The sequence below is a fragment of the Xylocopa sonorina genome, chromosome 9 (assembly GCF_050948175.1).
Source record: "Xylocopa sonorina isolate GNS202 chromosome 9, iyXylSono1_principal, whole genome shotgun sequence".
NCBI lineage: Eukaryota > Metazoa > Arthropoda > Insecta > Hymenoptera > Apidae > Xylocopa > Xylocopa sonorina.
In genome coordinates this window covers 9,078,742-9,097,974 of record NC_135201.1, presented here as the reverse complement: position 1 = coordinate 9,097,974, position 19,233 = coordinate 9,078,742, and the positions used below count along the sequence as shown (strand labels likewise).

General features: G+C 34.7%; 4 protein-coding genes across 6 annotated transcripts; 2 read left to right on the top strand and 2 right to left on the bottom strand.

Moving 5' to 3' along the window:
• Window positions 1-83: 83 nt before the first annotated feature.
• On the bottom strand, window positions 84-5,062 carry LOC143426906 (uncharacterized). Of its 3 annotated transcripts, none has more exons than XM_076900635.1 (5): window positions 4,750-5,062; window positions 1,824-3,380; window positions 1,214-1,748; window positions 435-1,128; window positions 84-354 (listed from the first exon to the last, which is right to left on the bottom strand). In XM_076900635.1, exons 1-5 carry the CDS (start codon window positions 4,774-4,776, stop codon window positions 252-254), a joined length of 2,916 nt encoding a protein of 971 aa, XP_076756750.1. In that variant the 5' UTR covers window positions 4,777-5,062; the 3' UTR covers window positions 84-251. The 3 variants fall into 3 exon arrangements, with proteins under 3 accessions (XP_076756750.1, XP_076756752.1, XP_076756751.1); XM_076900637.1 differs by lacking the exon at window positions 4,750-5,062 and adding an exon at window positions 4,317-4,650; XM_076900636.1 differs by lacking the exon at window positions 4,750-5,062 and adding an exon at window positions 3,967-4,204.
• A 1,236-nt stretch (window positions 5,063-6,298) lies between these two features.
• Sf3b3 (splicing factor 3B subunit 3) lies at window positions 6,299-13,314 on the bottom strand. Its single transcript, XM_076900204.1, has 13 exons — window positions 13,181-13,314; window positions 12,263-12,752; window positions 11,894-12,066; window positions 11,331-11,827; window positions 11,091-11,256; window positions 10,664-10,832; window positions 9,752-9,903; window positions 9,316-9,471; window positions 8,786-9,077; window positions 8,010-8,676; window positions 7,785-7,901; window positions 7,215-7,593; window positions 6,299-7,104 (listed from the first exon to the last, which is right to left on the bottom strand). The coding sequence occupies exons 2-13, from the start codon at window positions 12,657-12,659 to the stop codon at window positions 6,616-6,618; spliced, it is 3,654 nt and encodes a 1,217-aa protein (XP_076756319.1). The 5' UTR covers window positions 12,660-12,752; window positions 13,181-13,314; the 3' UTR covers window positions 6,299-6,615.
• A 656-nt stretch (window positions 13,315-13,970) lies between these two features.
• On the top strand, window positions 13,971-15,313 carry LOC143427221 (uncharacterized). The gene is made up of 2 exons (XM_076901152.1): window positions 13,971-14,173; window positions 14,246-15,313. Exons 1-2 carry the CDS (start codon window positions 13,971-13,973, stop codon window positions 15,243-15,245), a joined length of 1,203 nt encoding a protein of 400 aa, XP_076757267.1. The 3' UTR covers window positions 15,246-15,313.
• A 1,478-nt stretch (window positions 15,314-16,791) lies between these two features.
• On the top strand, window positions 16,792-18,774 carry LOC143426973 (mitochondrial import inner membrane translocase subunit TIM44). The gene is made up of 5 exons (XM_076900744.1): window positions 16,792-17,059; window positions 17,137-17,341; window positions 17,417-17,565; window positions 17,644-18,007; window positions 18,081-18,774. Exons 1-5 carry the CDS (start codon window positions 16,886-16,888, stop codon window positions 18,326-18,328), a joined length of 1,140 nt encoding a protein of 379 aa, XP_076756859.1. The 5' UTR covers window positions 16,792-16,885; the 3' UTR covers window positions 18,329-18,774.
• Window positions 18,775-19,233: the final 459 nt, after the last annotated feature.

The window sequence follows — 19,233 nt, the reverse complement described above, 5'->3', positions numbered from 1 at the left end:
ATAATCGGATAAAGGTGGAACAGTTATAACTAAATAACAAGTGGAAAGTTAGAAAACATACAAATTAAATAACAGAAGAAAGGTGATAGTATAGTTAGAAATGAAACGAAAAGAAAATATAACTTGTCTTGGGTTACCATACCTGAAAGAGGGTAATGTTAAGTTAGTGGACGGTAAAGCACAGAGAAATATTGCTAAACGGTTGTCTCCCGGTCCACGTGGATGTATTCCACGAAGCCGGGTTGCTGTTGTCAGGATGCTGCTCCAAGTAGTGTCTCTTCTGTCGGTGCTCGTCTCGGCCTATTGCTTTTCTTTGTACCCTTATAATGAAGTCTTTTTGTACGCGCTTTCGACCTACAAACAAAAAATAAAACAACAAATGCTCAAAATTATCAGTTTCAGTTGAATAAAACATAAAAACTTTTGAATCTTACCTACTAATGAGCAGAGCAAAGAAACATGCAAAGGCAGCAATAATTCCAGCGACCCCAGCTAAGACAAGCCACATTTCTGATGGAAGCAATCCGAGTAATTTCGCACCGTTACCACAGTTCGCCTCGTCGTGTCCAGACGGGCAATGAGCTCTTCCATCGCACCAAAGACTTGCGGCGATGCAAGCGCTCAGTTCAGGACACTTATGAGGGCAGTCTCCGTGAGTTAATGTTTCATTTTCTACTCCCCTTTCTGGTAATCGTAGCTGTCTACGCAACGCGGCCCTACTTTTTGAAATTTCAAGCCAAGAGGCTGCAGCCTGACCAGATTCTCTCGCAACGAAGTCCAGCAAAAGCGCAGGCGGACGAGGTGGACCTGGCCATTTCCCTTCTCCGGTTCCTCCTAGCCATTCCTCAGAGAAAACGTGAACAGTAAACTTCCTTGCACCTGGTTCTGCAGGACACACTACTTTGAGAAGTTTCGGTGGCCATCCGGAATAAAGGAGAATTCTGTTGGTGGTTGGACATTTAGCTTGTTCGTTCATTTCTGATATCGGAGATGGTTCGAGTGGAAGGAACCAACCCCAAGTTAAAACAAAGAGGGATCTGTTTTCGCGAGCCTCTACCAGCCATGGAAGTCCTTCACAATAAATATCTGGCCTTGATAATGGTGGAGCCACAAATCGTAATTCACCACCTGATAAACGGATTAAAATCGTTCTTAAGAAAAAGGAAACAAATTGTTGAATATTAATTTGATAAGAATGAAATCAAGTAATCACCTTCTCCACGTACTCTCTGCTTTCTAGGACACTCGGGTGCTCGAACAAGTTCAAAACTGGCATAAAAAAAGAGCGTTTCAAAATCCTCGTGCGGAGCTTGCTGGTCAACTAAAAATGTAATCTCCAAAGCCCTGCTCGATGAGATGTGTGTCAGTGGAAGATGCGACGTATTATCACATAAACAAGCTCTCGGAAGTTTCACGTCCCGCCAAGGTGCTTCATATAAAATTAAACGTGCTTCTCTGGAACCTACTTCCTGAACACAACGTGGTCGACCAGTATGAGGATCCGGCTCGCTCGCACAAACGGTAGACTCGCCGAGGCTGACATTGTATAACGTTAATCGCACTCTCTCATCTGCACCAGCTTCGATACGATATCGACAATCTAATCTTGAAGATCCTCCACGTCCGTAGAGACGAACGTCGCGTGGCGATGTGATCTCGCCGCTGCGAACTTTGCGCCAAACTCTGTTGCAAATTCCGTCTCCCCAAGGCTCTCCAACTTGAACGGTCGAGATAAATTCGTATTGTGCCTATTGGTATAATTAACTTATTAGAATTATTTGGTTAAGGTGTTAAATTATTGTTTATAATAACCGTTAGCTTACATTAAAATTAACTGTATGAAGGGCAGTTCCCAACAATGTTTCCATACGTAATGTTAAAGATGGTGCTACTGTGATATAGCTTTCGTCCTCTGTACATGGCCTCGTACTTCTAGTAACATTCCTTAGAGCAGCATGGGCGCATAACTTTGGTGTGTCATCGCAAAGTGTAGCCATTGGAAGTCCAGTACTTGGTGTACCATCCCAGAAAATTAATTTCACTGCACAGGATACGTCTGACTGAGAACTGGCATTGTTCTCAACACTACCTGTTAAGTCTCTTTGAGAATACGAAGAAAAATAAATCCACACTCTGTCTCCAGCGGATCCTTTAATATTCCAGGTACAGCTAGAATTGGGTGGCAGTGCATGAAGCGGTGCTCTCAGTATACCGCTCCTTTTGTTAGTTCCATTAACAAAAAAATGGCAGCCTTGCGGTCCTTTCGCATAATCAAGTCCATCAGAGTCAACGTATACTACTTGAATCTCAAGTTCAAGCCTCAGAGCTGATGCACCAAGAGGTATAGCTATTGGTGAACTTCGAAATTCCACCTGCATTGTTGGACCTCTGGCAGTGATTCTTGGTAAAGGCCCTCCGCAATAGACCAATAAAATTTGATCTTCTGGTCTAACACCATCACGAAAGATGAGGCGATCCTTCTCAGGTGGGCAATCTTGCCACACGCTTAAAGTACTATTTGCTGTAGTTACTCCAGCTGAACCAATCGGGGTAGATTTCACAGAAATCATTGCATGTTTACAAGTAGGTACTTCCTTTTGTCTTATAGTTATCAAACAGCTTGCATTTCTTGGATATTCACCAGGATAGTTTGGACTTTGTAGCCTGCACTGTTTCAGATGACATTCATAAAAGTTTCTAGAACAGTAAGTACCTGGCACTGGAGAGCCTCTTTCGATCGGAAGTTCAGGCTTTCCTAATCTAGCAACAGCTTCATTGCGTGCCACAAACCTGTATCTTAAACGAAACTCAAATGGCACGCTTGAAGGTGCATGAAACAAACGTATAGATGCAGTGACAGTACTGGTCTCACTGTAGTAAGAAGCTTTTCCTTCTCCCACTCCACACCAAGAACCTCCGGTGAAGTGTCTACCTAACTCGGCTAATTGTAACGATCCCTCTGGACAGCTTGTGACAAAGCTATCGGTATTTGGATCTACTCTGCCTACACTGAATGCATCCCATAGAAGTTGCACCAATTCCCCATACCCCTGACCAGCAGCGGTGAATGTTAAATGGCAGAGGAATGGCAGACGTTTTTCAGCAGGTCTCGGAAGATCCAACTTGTACGTACGACCTTCGCGTCCGTGATACGTACGGTTACAGGGCGTACACATCGTCGGCTCGTCACTGTTATCGCCACAATCATCTCGTCCATTGCAGTAAGCATCAATCGGTACACAATGCCCGTCTCGACAAGTTAATTCGGCCAGACCGCAATCACCAGCTATCACGCGGTCTGTCCACTCGAACAAAAGTATGAACAAAACTAATGCAAGTGCATGAAATCGTTTGTAACCACCTCCAGCATCAGCTATCTCCTAAAAAAGAAAAAAATAATACATTTTAATAGATCAAAAAAATGCAATAATAATATATGCTTACAGAGTATTAATTCCAGTTATTTAACAGATAATTAAAATAATTCCATAAATTTTTTTTTCCTAGCATATTGTACACAAGACTATAGGGGACTTATTTTTATTACTACAATGTTTGTCGTTTCAAAAACTTTTGATAAAAATCTGGTATAAAAACTAACGAAAAAGATGTGTATTGTACGTATTTACATTTATCAACATTATTAGGGATGAAATTCAGTCCGCGATATATATTCAATTTTCATGTTTATTTGTACGCGCTAGATTCCTTTGATTTAAATTGAGATGTGCAGCAAATTTTGTAGTAACAAAACGACATATTCGAATGAGCATCACGGTTTAGCAGTAAAAAAATGAAACTGCAAATTTATAAACCTTTTAATACAATAATTGATAATCATCACAGGAAAAGCTATCATCGTCTGTTTAAATTTACAGCGAACGAGCCACCTTATAAAGTTCTACCATGCAGCGAGATTGCCTTCCTCAACGATACTCTCTACGTAGCAGTGCGAAAATGATTTACCATAATCATCTGTCAGTGAAACGAACATCACAACAGTAAGCTTAGATCGATGACACCGAATCGAAATTTTACACTCGGTGATTCGTGAGACCAGAGAGCTGTTTCAACTCCTCGGAACTGCAATCATCGGCAATGACGACCGCCGACATAATTCTAATAACGGATGACACTGTCAATTAGACATCACAGACTAGATAAGTTGCACGATCGAAAATGTTACGTGAGAGGTACCAGTGACACGGATTATTCCTTATATCAAGATGCTGGCTCCGTTGGATGTATTTTTTCGTGTCATCCCGAAAACGAGCTCGAAAGAGGTAACGTTTGTACGAGGCGGAAAGTCCAGTGACCGAATACAGTTCTAGACCGTGAAGAGGTTGATGCGCAACTGCACAGTAAAGAGAAAAGCCCGGAGGGCAGCTCCGCTGCAGGGTATATCGGGGTAAGGGTGGTGAAACGAAACGGGGGTGAGCTCAGGGCCTAGCGCCTCAATGCATCGATCGCCGTTCGGTCCTTTTCTCTCCGTTTCGACGCCCTAAACCACACTATCTACCGCAGTGACGTAATTATCAATTCCAATACCTGGATGCGTTACAAAATTCTCTAATCATCGGCATACCGAGCCTTCTATTAAATCGCACATCGAACGCATGAATCAAGTCGTTTTACCTATTACTATTCTTGCGGATTGCACATTTAAAGGTCTTAAATGAATATTTACCTCACCGTATTTCAAGAATTTTTATGTTACAGAAGGCTGTTCGAATATGAAATGATAACTACCGATGCTTTTGATCTCCCGTTTTTCATTGGCTCCTCGCAATTTTTCCCCTTTGTTTTACGATATTCAAACGATGTTCAAACCTTACACTCCATAGTCTACTTATCAGTTCGAAGGCTGATGATTACGCGGTTAATAATGTTACATTATACCCTCGATACGCTTCAGCACGCGAATTAATTTTGCGCCTGGAAGCTCACCGAGAAAAATGCAAGCTACAACACTGACCGCTATTCGTGACAAATTGTAGGTCGAAAGGGATGCACATAAGCCGTAGAAGGGGAATGCGGGCGAAAGAAACGAGTTCATGAAATTTACTCGTAGAAAGACGGGAATAATAATAGGTAGAAAAGCTACATATACAACACTTGAGCTTTGTTGCTTCCTTTACGACTCATCCAAAATTTCTAGAATGTAAATTCATATCTATTCGTGTCACGTATACATGCATAATGCATTTAAAAAATAATACTCTTTTTTATGAATATTAAAATTGTTTTTTTCGTGAGAATTATTAATTTAAGACTTGATTAGCATTCCTTATGCGATTTAGATAGAGGAATGGTAAATCATCCATTTTGAGTAAAGGAATCGTTCGTTTAATATATTCAGTGTTATACGTGCATGCTGTATTTATAATGCTGAAATAGGTCGATGTGCTTTATATTTTTTCTATACTACATATAATAATTCGCTTTTACCTTTTTTCATTGCTAAACTGTGACAAGAATAAACTAAAAGAAACTCGACACGAAAAAATAATTAATTGAAAATATAAAAGTTCTCGGGTATATTTTCAAAATTTAAGTTCGTATTGACAAAAAATGTGTATTTCTTATTATATCGTTTTGCATTTTCATTGAAACTTACAGCATACATACTTGCACGAAGATAAAGTACACACAACTAAATTACAGAAACGGGACAGGGAGGACGCCATGAATGTATAATTTTATCCTACTTAAAAGTTATAACTTTCATTACATTACTCTTTCAAACGTGACAAAACATTAATGAGACAAAGCAAAACTTATATACGCGCTAATGGTTCAACACGTCAAGTTAAAATAAACAAAGCAATTGTTAAGTGTAGTGATGAATCTAGAACATTCTGAATAACTTGAAATCCATGAAATGGCAGTAAATTGAAATAATTTTGAATATGATTTGAAATCTTAGAACTCTTAAAAGGTTTCAAAGTTTCGTCTTGGACGTTTTTAAACTTTTATTAAGTTTTGAAAGTTTAATGAGTATTACATATTTCGCAAGCATTTTTATTACTTTTATCCAAGCAAAAACTGAAGCTATCAACTTGATCAAAAGTAATTAAGATGCTAATAAGATGCTGAAGATCTTACATAAAAGGATATCAAGATCTTCAAGATTTCAAATCACGTTCGAAGTAATTCAAATTCATAACTATCATAAACTATGATAGATTCGAAGCTATTCAGTGTTGGAGATCCAATCACTAGCTAAATGCTGCTACTCGTGTATTTCACTTGTATGACCATTTTATGCTTTTGTCTTTTTATTGACTTTAACGTGTCGAACGAGGTACATTTTTTTTTTTTATTAGAAATAAGATTTTATTAGAAATAATCTTTATATTTTTTAATTTAAAGACTTTAGTCTACGGTCTTCTTTCATCACATTCATGCTTATCATTTATAAAATTCAACTCATACTTGTTATATTCACGTCGACACATTTTAAACGTTTTTATACAATGTTATTAATTCGCACATTAAAGGAAAACAATAAGTACATCGTTATTCCTTTTTTATGTGTCGAATTCACAAAAACGGAATGCAAATTTATTACATCTAATATTTAACGATTTTGTAACAGATTGAATTCTATGGAACTTAGAAAGCGTAACGTGTGCGAATATCTTCAAGTTTCTTCGACACTTCGGATGGCGTTCGTTCGAGATCGCCCGATATACTTTTCTGTTTTGCCGGTTCAATCGAATTAAATTGTTCACAAAGATCTCCATCTATAACATTTTTCACGGGGTAATAGTATGATCTAAATGATAAATGATCTCTACCACAAAGTGGTGGATGTTCCGAACGCATATGCATTTCTAAATGTTGGAAAAAATCATGGTCTTCGTGACTTGTAAAAGGAACGAGGACACCAACTGTTCCACTTAATGTTGTGTACACCAAACTTTCAGAGCCACCAGGAATAAGGGTAGCTTTTTGTAGGGACATGACTGTTTCACCGACGTGGAAGCATGCAACCGTATCCGCTTTCTGACTGGCACCATTTAATAAACCTCTATCCCATAAAGCTTTGTTACCAGTTGGATCTTCATCTACGTCATCATTAATACCGCTTGCTAAACGAATCTGTTAAATAAGAAAAAAGCGATAAGAAGAAATGTCTCTATCACTATTTATTCAATTATTGCGAGGTATGTAAATGTATGCGCGCGCTCATATATTTTTGTATTACTTACAACAGCAATGTTTCCAAATTTGTCAGCAGTAGCAACAGTATCATAATCCAACACACACGTTGTCGTTATCCACCTTGGATGTGTATCATCGGCAAATACTATAAGCTGATTTTCTTGGCGTTTGTATCTTACTGCATACACAGATTCCTGAACGTCGCTCACGTAAATTCTTTGCCCAATTGCGTTGATAGAAACAACAGCATTAGGAATATGTTTGTTTTCACATTTTCTCAACAACTTCTTCTTGCCCATATCGTACAAACGCAACATTCTACCGACACCAACGAGTACTCTGCCTTGATATGGGCATATAGCCAATGGAACTTCATCTAGAGTAGTTTTATGTATCAATTCGAGACTGGTGCATTCGGTATTTATTCTGAAACAAAAATACTTGTTTTCACACACGCACCTTTCGTTTAGCCTTATATTTTATATTATTATTTAAATATCAGTACTGCAGGAATATCTACAAATTATATTTCAGTAATTGTGTAAATTTGTCATCATATAAGACATGTTTAATATATTTATTTTTATCATTTTAAACGTATTAAAGTAAATGCTTACTTATATGTGTACAGGAACCCGCCACTGCTGACCCTCGGATTCAACTGAAATTCCTTTGCAACACCAACTATGAGAAACAGTTGATCGCCTTGATTTGCAAATTTTACGAGGCACAGACTGCAATAGAAATTCATTTTAAACCATGTAAAAAAGGGGAAAGAAAATTAATGCCTTTCTATACTATCATATCTGTTACAGATATAGATTTCACTAATATATTATTACCACAAAGCAGCTAAATTTTGCTCCAGCCGATGAACCTCGAATGTTTGTCCCGTTGTAGGAGCTATTATTCTTATTAACGATGCCCATAAACCTGGTCCAGCTCTCGGTGCACCGAATACAGCTTCGTTGGGTTCCTCGGATAAAAAGGCTTCTGCCAATTCTCTTGCTACCACAGCTTCTTCCGCTCCTGCTGCTTCTTGCATTTCTTCTGCCATTTGTAGCCTTCTCTGTTGTTTCGTTTCTTCCGTGTAGGCGTTATGTTCAGTTTCAATGATTATTAAGTGTGCAGAATCAGAGTGAATTGCAAATTTCCTCGGTGTATATTCCAAAGGAAAGCTAATCTGGTTGAATACCGCGCCTAATTTTTCAAGGGCAAGAATTCTGAGGGTGTTCGTAGAAATAGCCACAATTCCCTCGGGACATTGTTCAGAACTGAACCCTGATGCAAATTCCAAACTTTCGTAAGACAGTGGCGTCAAATGGAAACGATTTTGGTAATAGTAACTCAACCACGATCTGCTACTCATCGCAAGCACAGCTTGATTTCCTTGCATTTTTATTCTAAATAATTTAACAGGGCGGGAACCCAAGTATCTCGTACGGGTATCTGCGAGATCACCCGAAATTGGATCTAATACCGTTCTTAACAATACGCCGTTTTGTAAACCTGCAATCGTACACGTAATTCACATATAATAATACGAACAAAAAATACGAACAAAAAATAGAAAAGAATAATTCACAAGGTTAATAAATAGTTTCAATTTTGTGTATACCTATGTTTAAATAAAGACTGGATTGTTGAGGCGATAATTCTTCAGAACTATTCGCATCTTTAGCACCCATTTCAACGATGCATAAACTTTCTGCAGCTGCTGGTAATGCTTGCATACTCCTAGGTGCTAAACAATCCGAAGGATCTAGCGAAATGATTCTTACGGTATTGTCTTGAAGACCGACAGCCAAAAACCATGATCTTTGTTCACCGATTGCTACGTTACCGAGAGCCATACACATTACTTCTGATGGCATTTTCTTCCGTTCTGTGTATTCGTTTAACTGTCCCGTCTAGAAAATAGAAAATGAGCAAAATTGTTTAGTTTGAATACACCTCGAAACTGTCTACTTCTCTTCAGTCAGTTTCAAAATAATGCATATATCATTACTCAAGATGATGAAATGACATTCTCCACATTTTTTACATCTCTGAGAATAATTTCCTCCACAAAGAAAACATATAGTGTGGTTAGAAAATAGCGAGATAAAGAAACAATTTTAATAATGGTCAATAAGTTGATGTACATACGGGATCCATTTCGAAGTATACCAATTCTCCTCCAGTGAGCGCGATTACAACCTGACGTTGATTCACTGCACATTTCACTATAGTCTTTTTACCAGGTGCTTTCCATTCGTTTACACGCTTGTCTGCTCGAATATGACGTATCCCATCAGGATATACCTGAATCAAGTACAATATAATCATCTCTATTATTAAGTTAAACAAACCAATACATATTAAAGGGATAAAAGAAAAATCGTATGTACAGTTATATTTTAAAATTTTGTCGAGTTCGATTTACCAGAATTATTTAGAACAATTACCTAAACATTCAACGATGCGAGAACTCTTTATAATCTAGCACTATTTACTGCGACCGACTCGTGAATGGACCAGAAGCCGGAGATACCGTAGTGCATTTTGCGAAACATAGTACGAATTGAACGGATGTGAAACATACCTGCACCAGGGCATCTTCTCCCAAAGCAGAACAGCTCAGTGTTGGTGTCGTACCGAGAAATCCAGAATCGGTCACTTCCTCTACAGTTTCTCCAATACTAAGTACAAGAGTAGCATTGACGAAGGACACTATGATGTAAGCATCATACTCCTCTGTAATCATAATTAGGAAGCTCACTCTGAATATCAAAAGAGAACAAAAGCATCGAAAAACGAAATTCATTCTTAAATAAAAAGATTGTCTCTGCTTAACGATCAAGCACGATTGCTTTTTCCACCCTATTCGCAAAAAGTATATTGGTTTTTCATTTTCCCCGCAAATTCCATTTCTTTAATTCCCGGCTATTTTGACAGTCCTTACCTTTCTGTCACTTTCTGTGTTCTGTGGTTCAACCAATAGCATGCTGGTAGCCTGAAAGAGAGAACTGGTGTTTGATAAGAGTGTATCAAGCCACCAGATTCATTAATATCATTTAAAAAATCAACTTTTCTTTACTTTTATTTTTGTCTGTTATATTGAAAAATTGTCGAGTTAAATAGAATAAGCTATCCTTCTTTTAGAAAAATGTAAATGAAATATTTCCAAACATAATTCTTATTCCAAATACCTCCACAATTTTTTAACATTGTAAGCAAACATCTCGGCTTACTGCAATCAAAATTACATAACGGAGGTACTACAAAAAATTTAATTTTCTATCATGTTAGGATAAACTAATATCTTTGAACGCACGCGTGCATAACTGTATCATGTGCAGATCATTAACAAGAGAAGTGTACATCATCAATGTAAGAAACAAAACGAAGCTGATAAAACTGAATTTGCATTGTTGTTAGAACGCGTATATATGTGTACGTATAGTAACAAAAAATCCATGCAAGTAACTGCTATATAAGGTATCGTCAAACTAACCATCGATTCTTCTTTTAACAGTCCATACAGCGTTTGGATTACCGGGCAGTTCACTAACAGCCATTTCGGATACTTCCAAACCATGTCGTAACACCCGCAATGTAGATCGTGGTCCTCGGCCACAAGTAATATATAATTGTGGTGTATCTTCGTTTGCTAAATCAGCTACCTACATAAAAGTAGTGATTCAATTACAACGACTAACTACAATCAGACCCGCTTTAGGTATTAGCTTATATTGAATGTCATTCTTAGGTTCAACTTCAGTTTGCAAAAACAAATTGAAGGCGACTAAGAATATTTTACTCTTGCACCTCTTTATAAAAAGAAACACATAAGGTGTTAATCTTTCATTTTTAGAGTGCATTAATATTTTATTCTTAACGTGATTAATAACTTACACTGAATGTTATTCATAATAAATTACCTGACATGCCATTATTGGCGATAAACTATCCATTTCATCGACTAATACTAAATTCCTAAGCGGTCTTGGTGCAAAGAAGAAAGTATCACCTTCTTCGAGAGGCATAGCAGAACTAAACTCCGGCTCATCGTCGTCGTCTCCCAAGTGTGCAATTTGGTAGAGATAACTAAAATAAACATATAAAGGCTATTCAAATACAAACTCCCATTTTTAAAAACAGGATTATTTAAATGTGCTTACTGATTGCCAAATTCTGAAGCCACAAATAAGAAACCAGTCTTCAAAACACACATGCTTGCCGCGACAGGCACAGTGTCAAAGTATTTTAATTTAATTTCAGTAACCATATCCTCGTCGGTTTCGAGAGTAATTTTAAATATATCTCCTTGCTCAGTCTGAGCCAAAAAGAAGAACATGCTCTTGGTCTTGTGAGTAGCAGAACACACGAATATCATACCCCGTTCAGGGTCATCTAAATCGTTGCGCCTCCTCGGAATAGGGCAACGAATATCATGCTGATCTCCTAAATTTTTATATGTTAAATAATTTTCAGAACAAATAAGAACACCGCTGGGGCCGTCGTTTCCGCCAGGAACAGATACAAGAAAGTTAGCGTGCTCTTCTAAAGGTTCGCTATATTTCCGTACAACGTGATTTAAACCGAGATCAAGTTCGTACAAGGTTAACGTTTGTTGCGTCTTCACTGCTGCATCTCCAGTAGGATCACTATCTGCTTCCTGAAAAATAGATCATTACTATTATTAATGATACGTATTATTTAAAAATAGATTCATCAGTTTTACCTCATAATCAATTTCTAAGCAGGCAAACATAGGATTCTCAAAACCCACATCAACTCCTACAGTATGATAAACTAATGTGTTACTCTTATGCGCTTCCAAAGGTGACGAGATTGTAAGCCGAGCTTCAGGATCTCTATTTAAAATATAAACAAGCTTTTGTTTTTCAATTGCACCTGAAATAAAGAGAGTATTCCCAATGAATAATAATTAAACCATATTCAAAAGTATTCTTACAAAGAACATATGTAATCATTTAGGTTGCTTATAATCAATGTTAATCAGTTGAAACACGGATAAGATCTATAATCATTTTCCAAGTATAAAAGATATTTCCTTATCTATACAAATTACAAAACTATATTGTAATACCTATCATTACAGCTCTTCCTTTTGGATCTATGGCTAAGTACTGTCCAGGTACAATACGCCTACATCCACTTTTCCCGAATGTTTCTTGATGTACTTTCTCAAAAACATTCTTGGCAGGAATGTATTCTAAAATTACAATGCGTCCAGAGTCTGATCCAACAACAATATAATCCTTGGTGCCACCAGTCAATCTGAAGGCCATCAAAGACCTTATAATTCCAAATACTTCTACAGTTAATAAGGTATGAACTTTTCCAGTATTTGGGTCAGGTCTTAATAACTCTAAAGATTTGCCACGAGAAACCAAAATTTCTTGCATTTTACTGCCAGAGAAATTTCCATGCACTGCGTGCGTGATGCCAGTGGCACGTTGAAGAGTTAAATTGTAAAGATACATTATGGTGGTTTCTTCGTTCTTTGTCTTTATTTATAAAATCATTAGATAGAAATGTTTATCAATTTCTAGTGATATAAGAGGTCTACATCCATTCTGCAACAAAATATTACAGATAAAATTAGTTCAACTAATTTAGCATCTATATTGTATAAAATAAATATTCTTGTCGTGGATATTCCAAGAAACAAAAACCAGTACGATAGAAACAATAAGATTCGTAAAAAAAAAAAAAAAGTGAAAGCGTCCATTCTGTTCATTCATAATGTGAACTTTAGCCTTATGAAATAGAGTCCTTTTAAATATTATAATTCACTGATTTCAAATTAATATGATATACCAATGGTTTTTAGAGAAAAATATTGGATAAAGGTATTAAAAATATACAAAAATTATCCACTACACGTGTTATAACGGAAATAAGTAAACGGCTTCAAATCGATTGATTTCCAAACCAGTTGAGTACAGATTTAAAAAATATTACAAATCCTTAAATTATCAGAATTTAATACATATTATTTTACCTTGCAGTTGAAAATACTATTCAACTTTAACTATGATGCCTCTGGATAATCGAAACCTACAGAAACCATCAACCACCGAGCGACGACCATTTGCAACGACCAATTGTGCCATATAGCTCGTTTTTATCAAACTGTGTAACAGAAATAGAATGGAAACTAAGTAAAATATGTCGTGAAGAATAACAGCGCTACCTAAAGATTTTCAGTGAAATTAAAACTATTATTTGTTATCATTTATTACGCGCAAATATACGTTATACGTGTATGCACAAAACAGTATAAAATGAAGAATAATTATATATGCATGCGCAACACGAGTCTTATGGATATATTTTTAATTTACATAAATTCTATATGAAGTAAAAATGTAATCACATGTAATGGAATATATAGTCTTTTCATAATTATAGATCTATTATTTGATTGAGTAAAAATGAAAATTCTAGACTATATAAAAAAAACGAAAAGAAGATTACTAGGGTTTGTGGTACTTATATGCTTCATGCTGATTGCAGCGACATAGGTATACACAATTAAATACAGCCAATGCTATGGACTCTCATGAGTAAAATGGCTTTTCTACTCTTACCAAAAAATAATATTATTTACAAGTTGAAATTGTGAAATAATTCGTATGTATTTTTTTTTCTAGTATTCGAATATATACATTAAACTTATGAATTATACGATAGATGTAATATATTATATAGTTATATGCTTAATAATTTAGTTATATTGTATATAATTTTTAATACAATATCTTGTATGTAGGTAAATCATAAATACCATAATGAATAATATTGGCATGTTAACATTGAAATTATTAAGAACATATGCTACCAAATCTAAAACTAAATTCGCTGGTATGCAGGGAAAAAAAGTAGAGAGAATTAGAGATTTTAAAGATGATTTCGAGAAATACAATGAAGAAGATCTAGGAATGTATGAACCTAATATTGAAGAACTTACGGGAACTTATATAAATAACAAGAGGTATATAATATATGTGCATATTGCGTTGAATTTTAGTTTATAAATTATTCACATTCTCCGTATGATTTTCAGAGAAGCACTAAGAAATAGGATAAAGTTACAACAAAATATTGTTAAAACTAAAGTTTTTAAGGAAAGATCGCCAAATTTTCTTACTTACATTGAAAAGGATCAGATAAAGAAATTGCATAAGATTGATCCAGAAAAATGGACACCTGAGAAATTAAGTGAAAGTTTTCCAGCTTTGCCAGAGACTATAAGAAAAATCTTGAAAACGAAATGGGTACCAAAATCAGCAGAGAGGATTCTTCAATACGATAATAAAGTTATTGAAAATTGGAAACAATTCAAGAAAGGGCGATTGGCACTGAGTCCCACCTTAAAAGAACATTTAGTGAAGTTCAAAGACAGAAAGATTAATTTAATGGACAAAGAAGTTTTGGAACAGGAATTTATACCTCCAAAGATAAAGTTTCCAACTCCAAAGAGTACATATTTTTCTAGTATTGTAAGTGATCTTAACAGTGAACAATCTGTTACAAAGGATGAACAGTTGATTTCTGCGCAAAGTAGTTCAAATAAAAGTATCAAGGCCTTGAGCTCGGGAGAAGATAAAGGCTTCAAACTGATCAAGGAAACGAAGAAATTAGCTTTTGACGAATTTTTGAAAAGCAAGATAAATAATCCAGACAAAACATCTCCCGAAGAAAAGGTAGCATTGATGGATACTTATAGAAAACATATAGAATCTACGAATTTAGATGTACATTATAATGCATCAAATGATACCGCAAAGGATATTACCGAAAAAAATTTATCTGACAAAGATGCACCAGTTGTTAGAAAGGATAAAACTAGTTCTAAATTAACTGTTGAAGTAAACATAAAAAGTGCAAGCTTGGATACATACATAAAAGAGCGTAACTTGCTCATTGATAGTAACCTTGAGTATACGCAATACATAAAAATTCCAAAAAATGTACATAAGAGAGGCATGACATACAGGATAAAGGATTGTTATTACGACGACGATGGAGAATTCTTGTACAGAGTACCAGGTTTAAAAGGTTAATTGATGTATAATCAATACAATATGTACATTTAGAAAGATACTAAAATTTTCTACATTTAAAGACATATTTCCTATAACTCTAATTTTAAATGTTCAAAGTAATAAAATGTATTTATAAGTCTTTCAATTCTGTACATACAATAATTAAAAACAATTAAGTAAACTGATGCGAGATATATTGTTAAGATCAGTATCCTGAATAATTTCGTTAACGCGTGTATAAATCCTATTAAAATTTTAACTTCGAAAATGTACATAAAGATACTTTTGATTATTCAGAGTACTTTGAGTTAGGTTTGCTATTAGTTTTGATATCAGCTAAACCAATGTTCTCTCAATAATATTTATTATTTGTAATGATTCAATTACTATAGAAATATAATTATAACTATGTACATTTATTACTTATAATAATCTATTGATATCTTAGTTAAGAAATTTTGTGTATGCATATGTACATGTATATGTGTACTCACATACACAGGTATATATGTAGTATATATACATATTTGTTAACTAAATAAGACTAGAAATGTCCTAGAAATATCTACAGTGTGATCATAACTTAAATTATACTTATTCGACAAATAAAAGAAAAAGTAAAAGGAATGTAGATAGATCGCGGCTTTCTTATTGGACTAGTGATGTAATTACTGAGTCACGCGTTCACATTACTGTAACACTGTTGCACACTTCCATCTGTATGTAAGTATTCCATGACTTAGTTTAATTTTTGACGATAGATGTCCCTTTCATTAGCCCCAACATATTTTATGAAGATTTTTGATGTTGCAGATAAATCATTCGTAAAATGGTAAATAACTTTAATTGCTAACTGAACCCTTACCTCTAATTCAGAGAGATATATGAACATGAAATTACTCGTTCGTTTCATTCTACATTAACACAATTTCATAAATGTTTTATTCAGAAACCGGTCACATTTTTCCATCTGGTCCAGGTTATGTTCTTCTCGCTGGAGATTATTTCATGCCACCGTTTTGATTGCATCATAATATTTTAATTGTTTTCGAAATCGACAATTGTACTTTGATTATCTTAATTAATTTTCACGAAGAATTAATGATGATTTATATAATTGCAAGAACGTACATACAGACATTGTGAAATGGTTAACGATAGAACTGTTTATTAATTTTTATTGTTCCTTTTTCGTGAATATATATACAGAAAAGAAGGTTCTCTTAAACTTACATTAAATATGGTAATTAATAATAATGACAGTAACAGTAAATAATTCACAGAAGATTAGAAAATTAGAAATTTGAATTTTCTTACTATAAATATAAAGTTGATATGTATAATTTAATATTTTTGTATAGTTTCAGAATTTTGCTGTATGTAGAGCTAGCTTTGTAGGTATCAAAAGATCTGCAAGATTAAAAAAAAAATTTGTTACGGATGATAGAACGATATGTACCTACAATGTATCATTAAAGTCACAATTACCTCAGGTAATGTACAAGTATTAGCAGTGAGTTTTATTTTGAAATATATTTGATCCAGATATCTATTTATTTTATTAATTGCCTGGCGTGTTTCATTAGGTTAGATTTTATTCGAACCCAGCAAGAAGGCCAAGCTTTTTTTCTCAGTTTCTTGAAAATATTAAGCAAGAAATGCAAAAGAATAAGGAGATGAAGGAGTCATTGAAAAAGTTCAGAGAAGAAGCAGAAAAGTTAGAACAGTCAGTGGCATTGCGTTCTGCTAGACAAAAATTTCAAGCAGTCGAATCTGGGGCAACTAAAGGTTCTGAAGTTCTTAAAGGGAAATTTGGATCTATAAAAGGAAAGGTACAGATAGGAATATATTTTGTCACATTAATAAAGTTCATAAATATAGCAGATACTGATTACATAATATCACATAGGTCCAAGGAGTTCTCGAAGAAGCAAGCAAAACGGAATTGGGTAAAAAAGCTGGTCAGCTGAGTGAAGAAATATCAAAATCTGCAAAAGAAGCAGCGGAGACAATATCTGAGAAAAGTCAAGCCTTAGGTAAAACGTCCGCTTTTCAAACGATATCACAAACTGCTGAAGCTGTTCGCGAGGAATTAGATCATCAAGGGATGCATGGTAAATTAATTTTTATAGTTAAGTAAAAGGATTTTTGCAGTACTGTTTTTTTTTTTAAAAAGAAATAAACTATAGGAAGGGTTTATGTCCCACCTAAGAAATTGAGGAAGAGAAAAGATGTGATGGAAACTCTAGATGATAAAATTGTCCAACCAAACACAGAGGCCACAGGTGTTGAATTGCACAAAGATTCGAAATTCTATCAATCGTGGCAGAACTTCAAGGTGCATAATTTGAGATAATGAAAATACTATCATATTTGTTAGTTTCGAATACTCACGTTAATATTATATTCTTTGAAGGATAAAAATCCATATGTGAATAAAGTATTGGATTGGAAAATCAAATACGACGAATCGGATAATCCGGTAATTCGTGCTTCCAGACTGTTGACAGAGAAGCTTACAGACATAGTTGGTGGTCTGTTTCAAAAAACCGATTTATCACAAACACTTACTGAAATTTGTAAACTAGATCCTAGCTTTGATAGGGTCCAGTTTCTCAAGTATTGTGAAACGGATATTATCCCAAACATATTGGAAGCTATGGTGAGAGGAAATTTAGAAATTTTAAAAGACTGGTGTCACGAAGCTCCATACAAATTAATAGCACAGCCGTTAATACAAGCAGAAAAATTGGGATATGTATTGGATAATAAGATCCTAGGTATTACATTAGAAATTTGTATCTTTTCATTTCACATGATTGAAATACATAAAATAAAACGTTTCTATTTCAGATATTAATAATATAGATTTAATAATGGGGAAAGTAATGGAACAGGGACCAGTTTTAATGATTAGTTTCCAATGCCAGCAGATTATGTGTGTGAGAGATATCAACAAAAATGTTATCGAAGGAGATCCTAACAAAGTAATGCGTGTTAATTATATCTGGGTACTGTGCCGTGATCCTACCGAACTTAATCCGAAAGCTGCATGGCGTTTACTCGATCTTAGTGCTAACAGTAGTGAGCAGTTTGTATAGTGTACAGCTTTAGACATGAATTAAGTTAAAATTTTAAAGAAAGCAAATTATTATGTGAATATGCGACTGAGAATAAGTGGGAACTGATGTGTTTTCTTATAATTTCAATGTCACTGATATTGAAAGAAATTGATAGCATGTAAATTGAACCATGGACGATGAATGTTAACTTCTGCAGCTTAAATTGAACAATGACCGATTTAGTTTTTTAATTTGAGTTGTGGAAATTTTTTAAAATCTATAGAATTTTCTTGTCTATAGGTAATAGTAGAAAGTAAAAGTAAGTTATATCACAGATACGAGCGTGTATGTATGTGTACATATATATAAACGCAAAGGTTTACTATATTATTATATACACTTCGCAAACTCATTTGAACAGTACCATCGCACATTATTTATCTTACAAATGTGTACATTAAAAATTTACAATTGTTTATTTCTAGGATTACAATAATTTTCGTATGCCTGGACAACTAATTAATTGTCAGTATGATTTGTTGTTCAATTATATTTTATAATTTTACATATATTACATAACTGAACACGCGATTGTATAAAAAAATTTTTAGTAACCTATTTCTGTATATATTTAAATACTGACATTAAAATGTTAAATAATAGAATCTAAAATAATTTATATTAAATGCCAAATATTTATTTTGCATGTATGTTTTAAATCATGCAATAAAAAGTAAGAAATGTATAGAATTTACGATTAAGCTAAAAGCTGTACATATTTTTCATGCTTATAGGTTCATGCTTATAACATCATGCAACAATAAATTGTTCGTTAATATATTTATTAATTATTTTCCAATAGAAACGTGAAAGTATAATATTGTCAACTCATTAAAGGTCCTGATTTCAAATGAGTGAACAATACAAATAGATCTAACATGTGA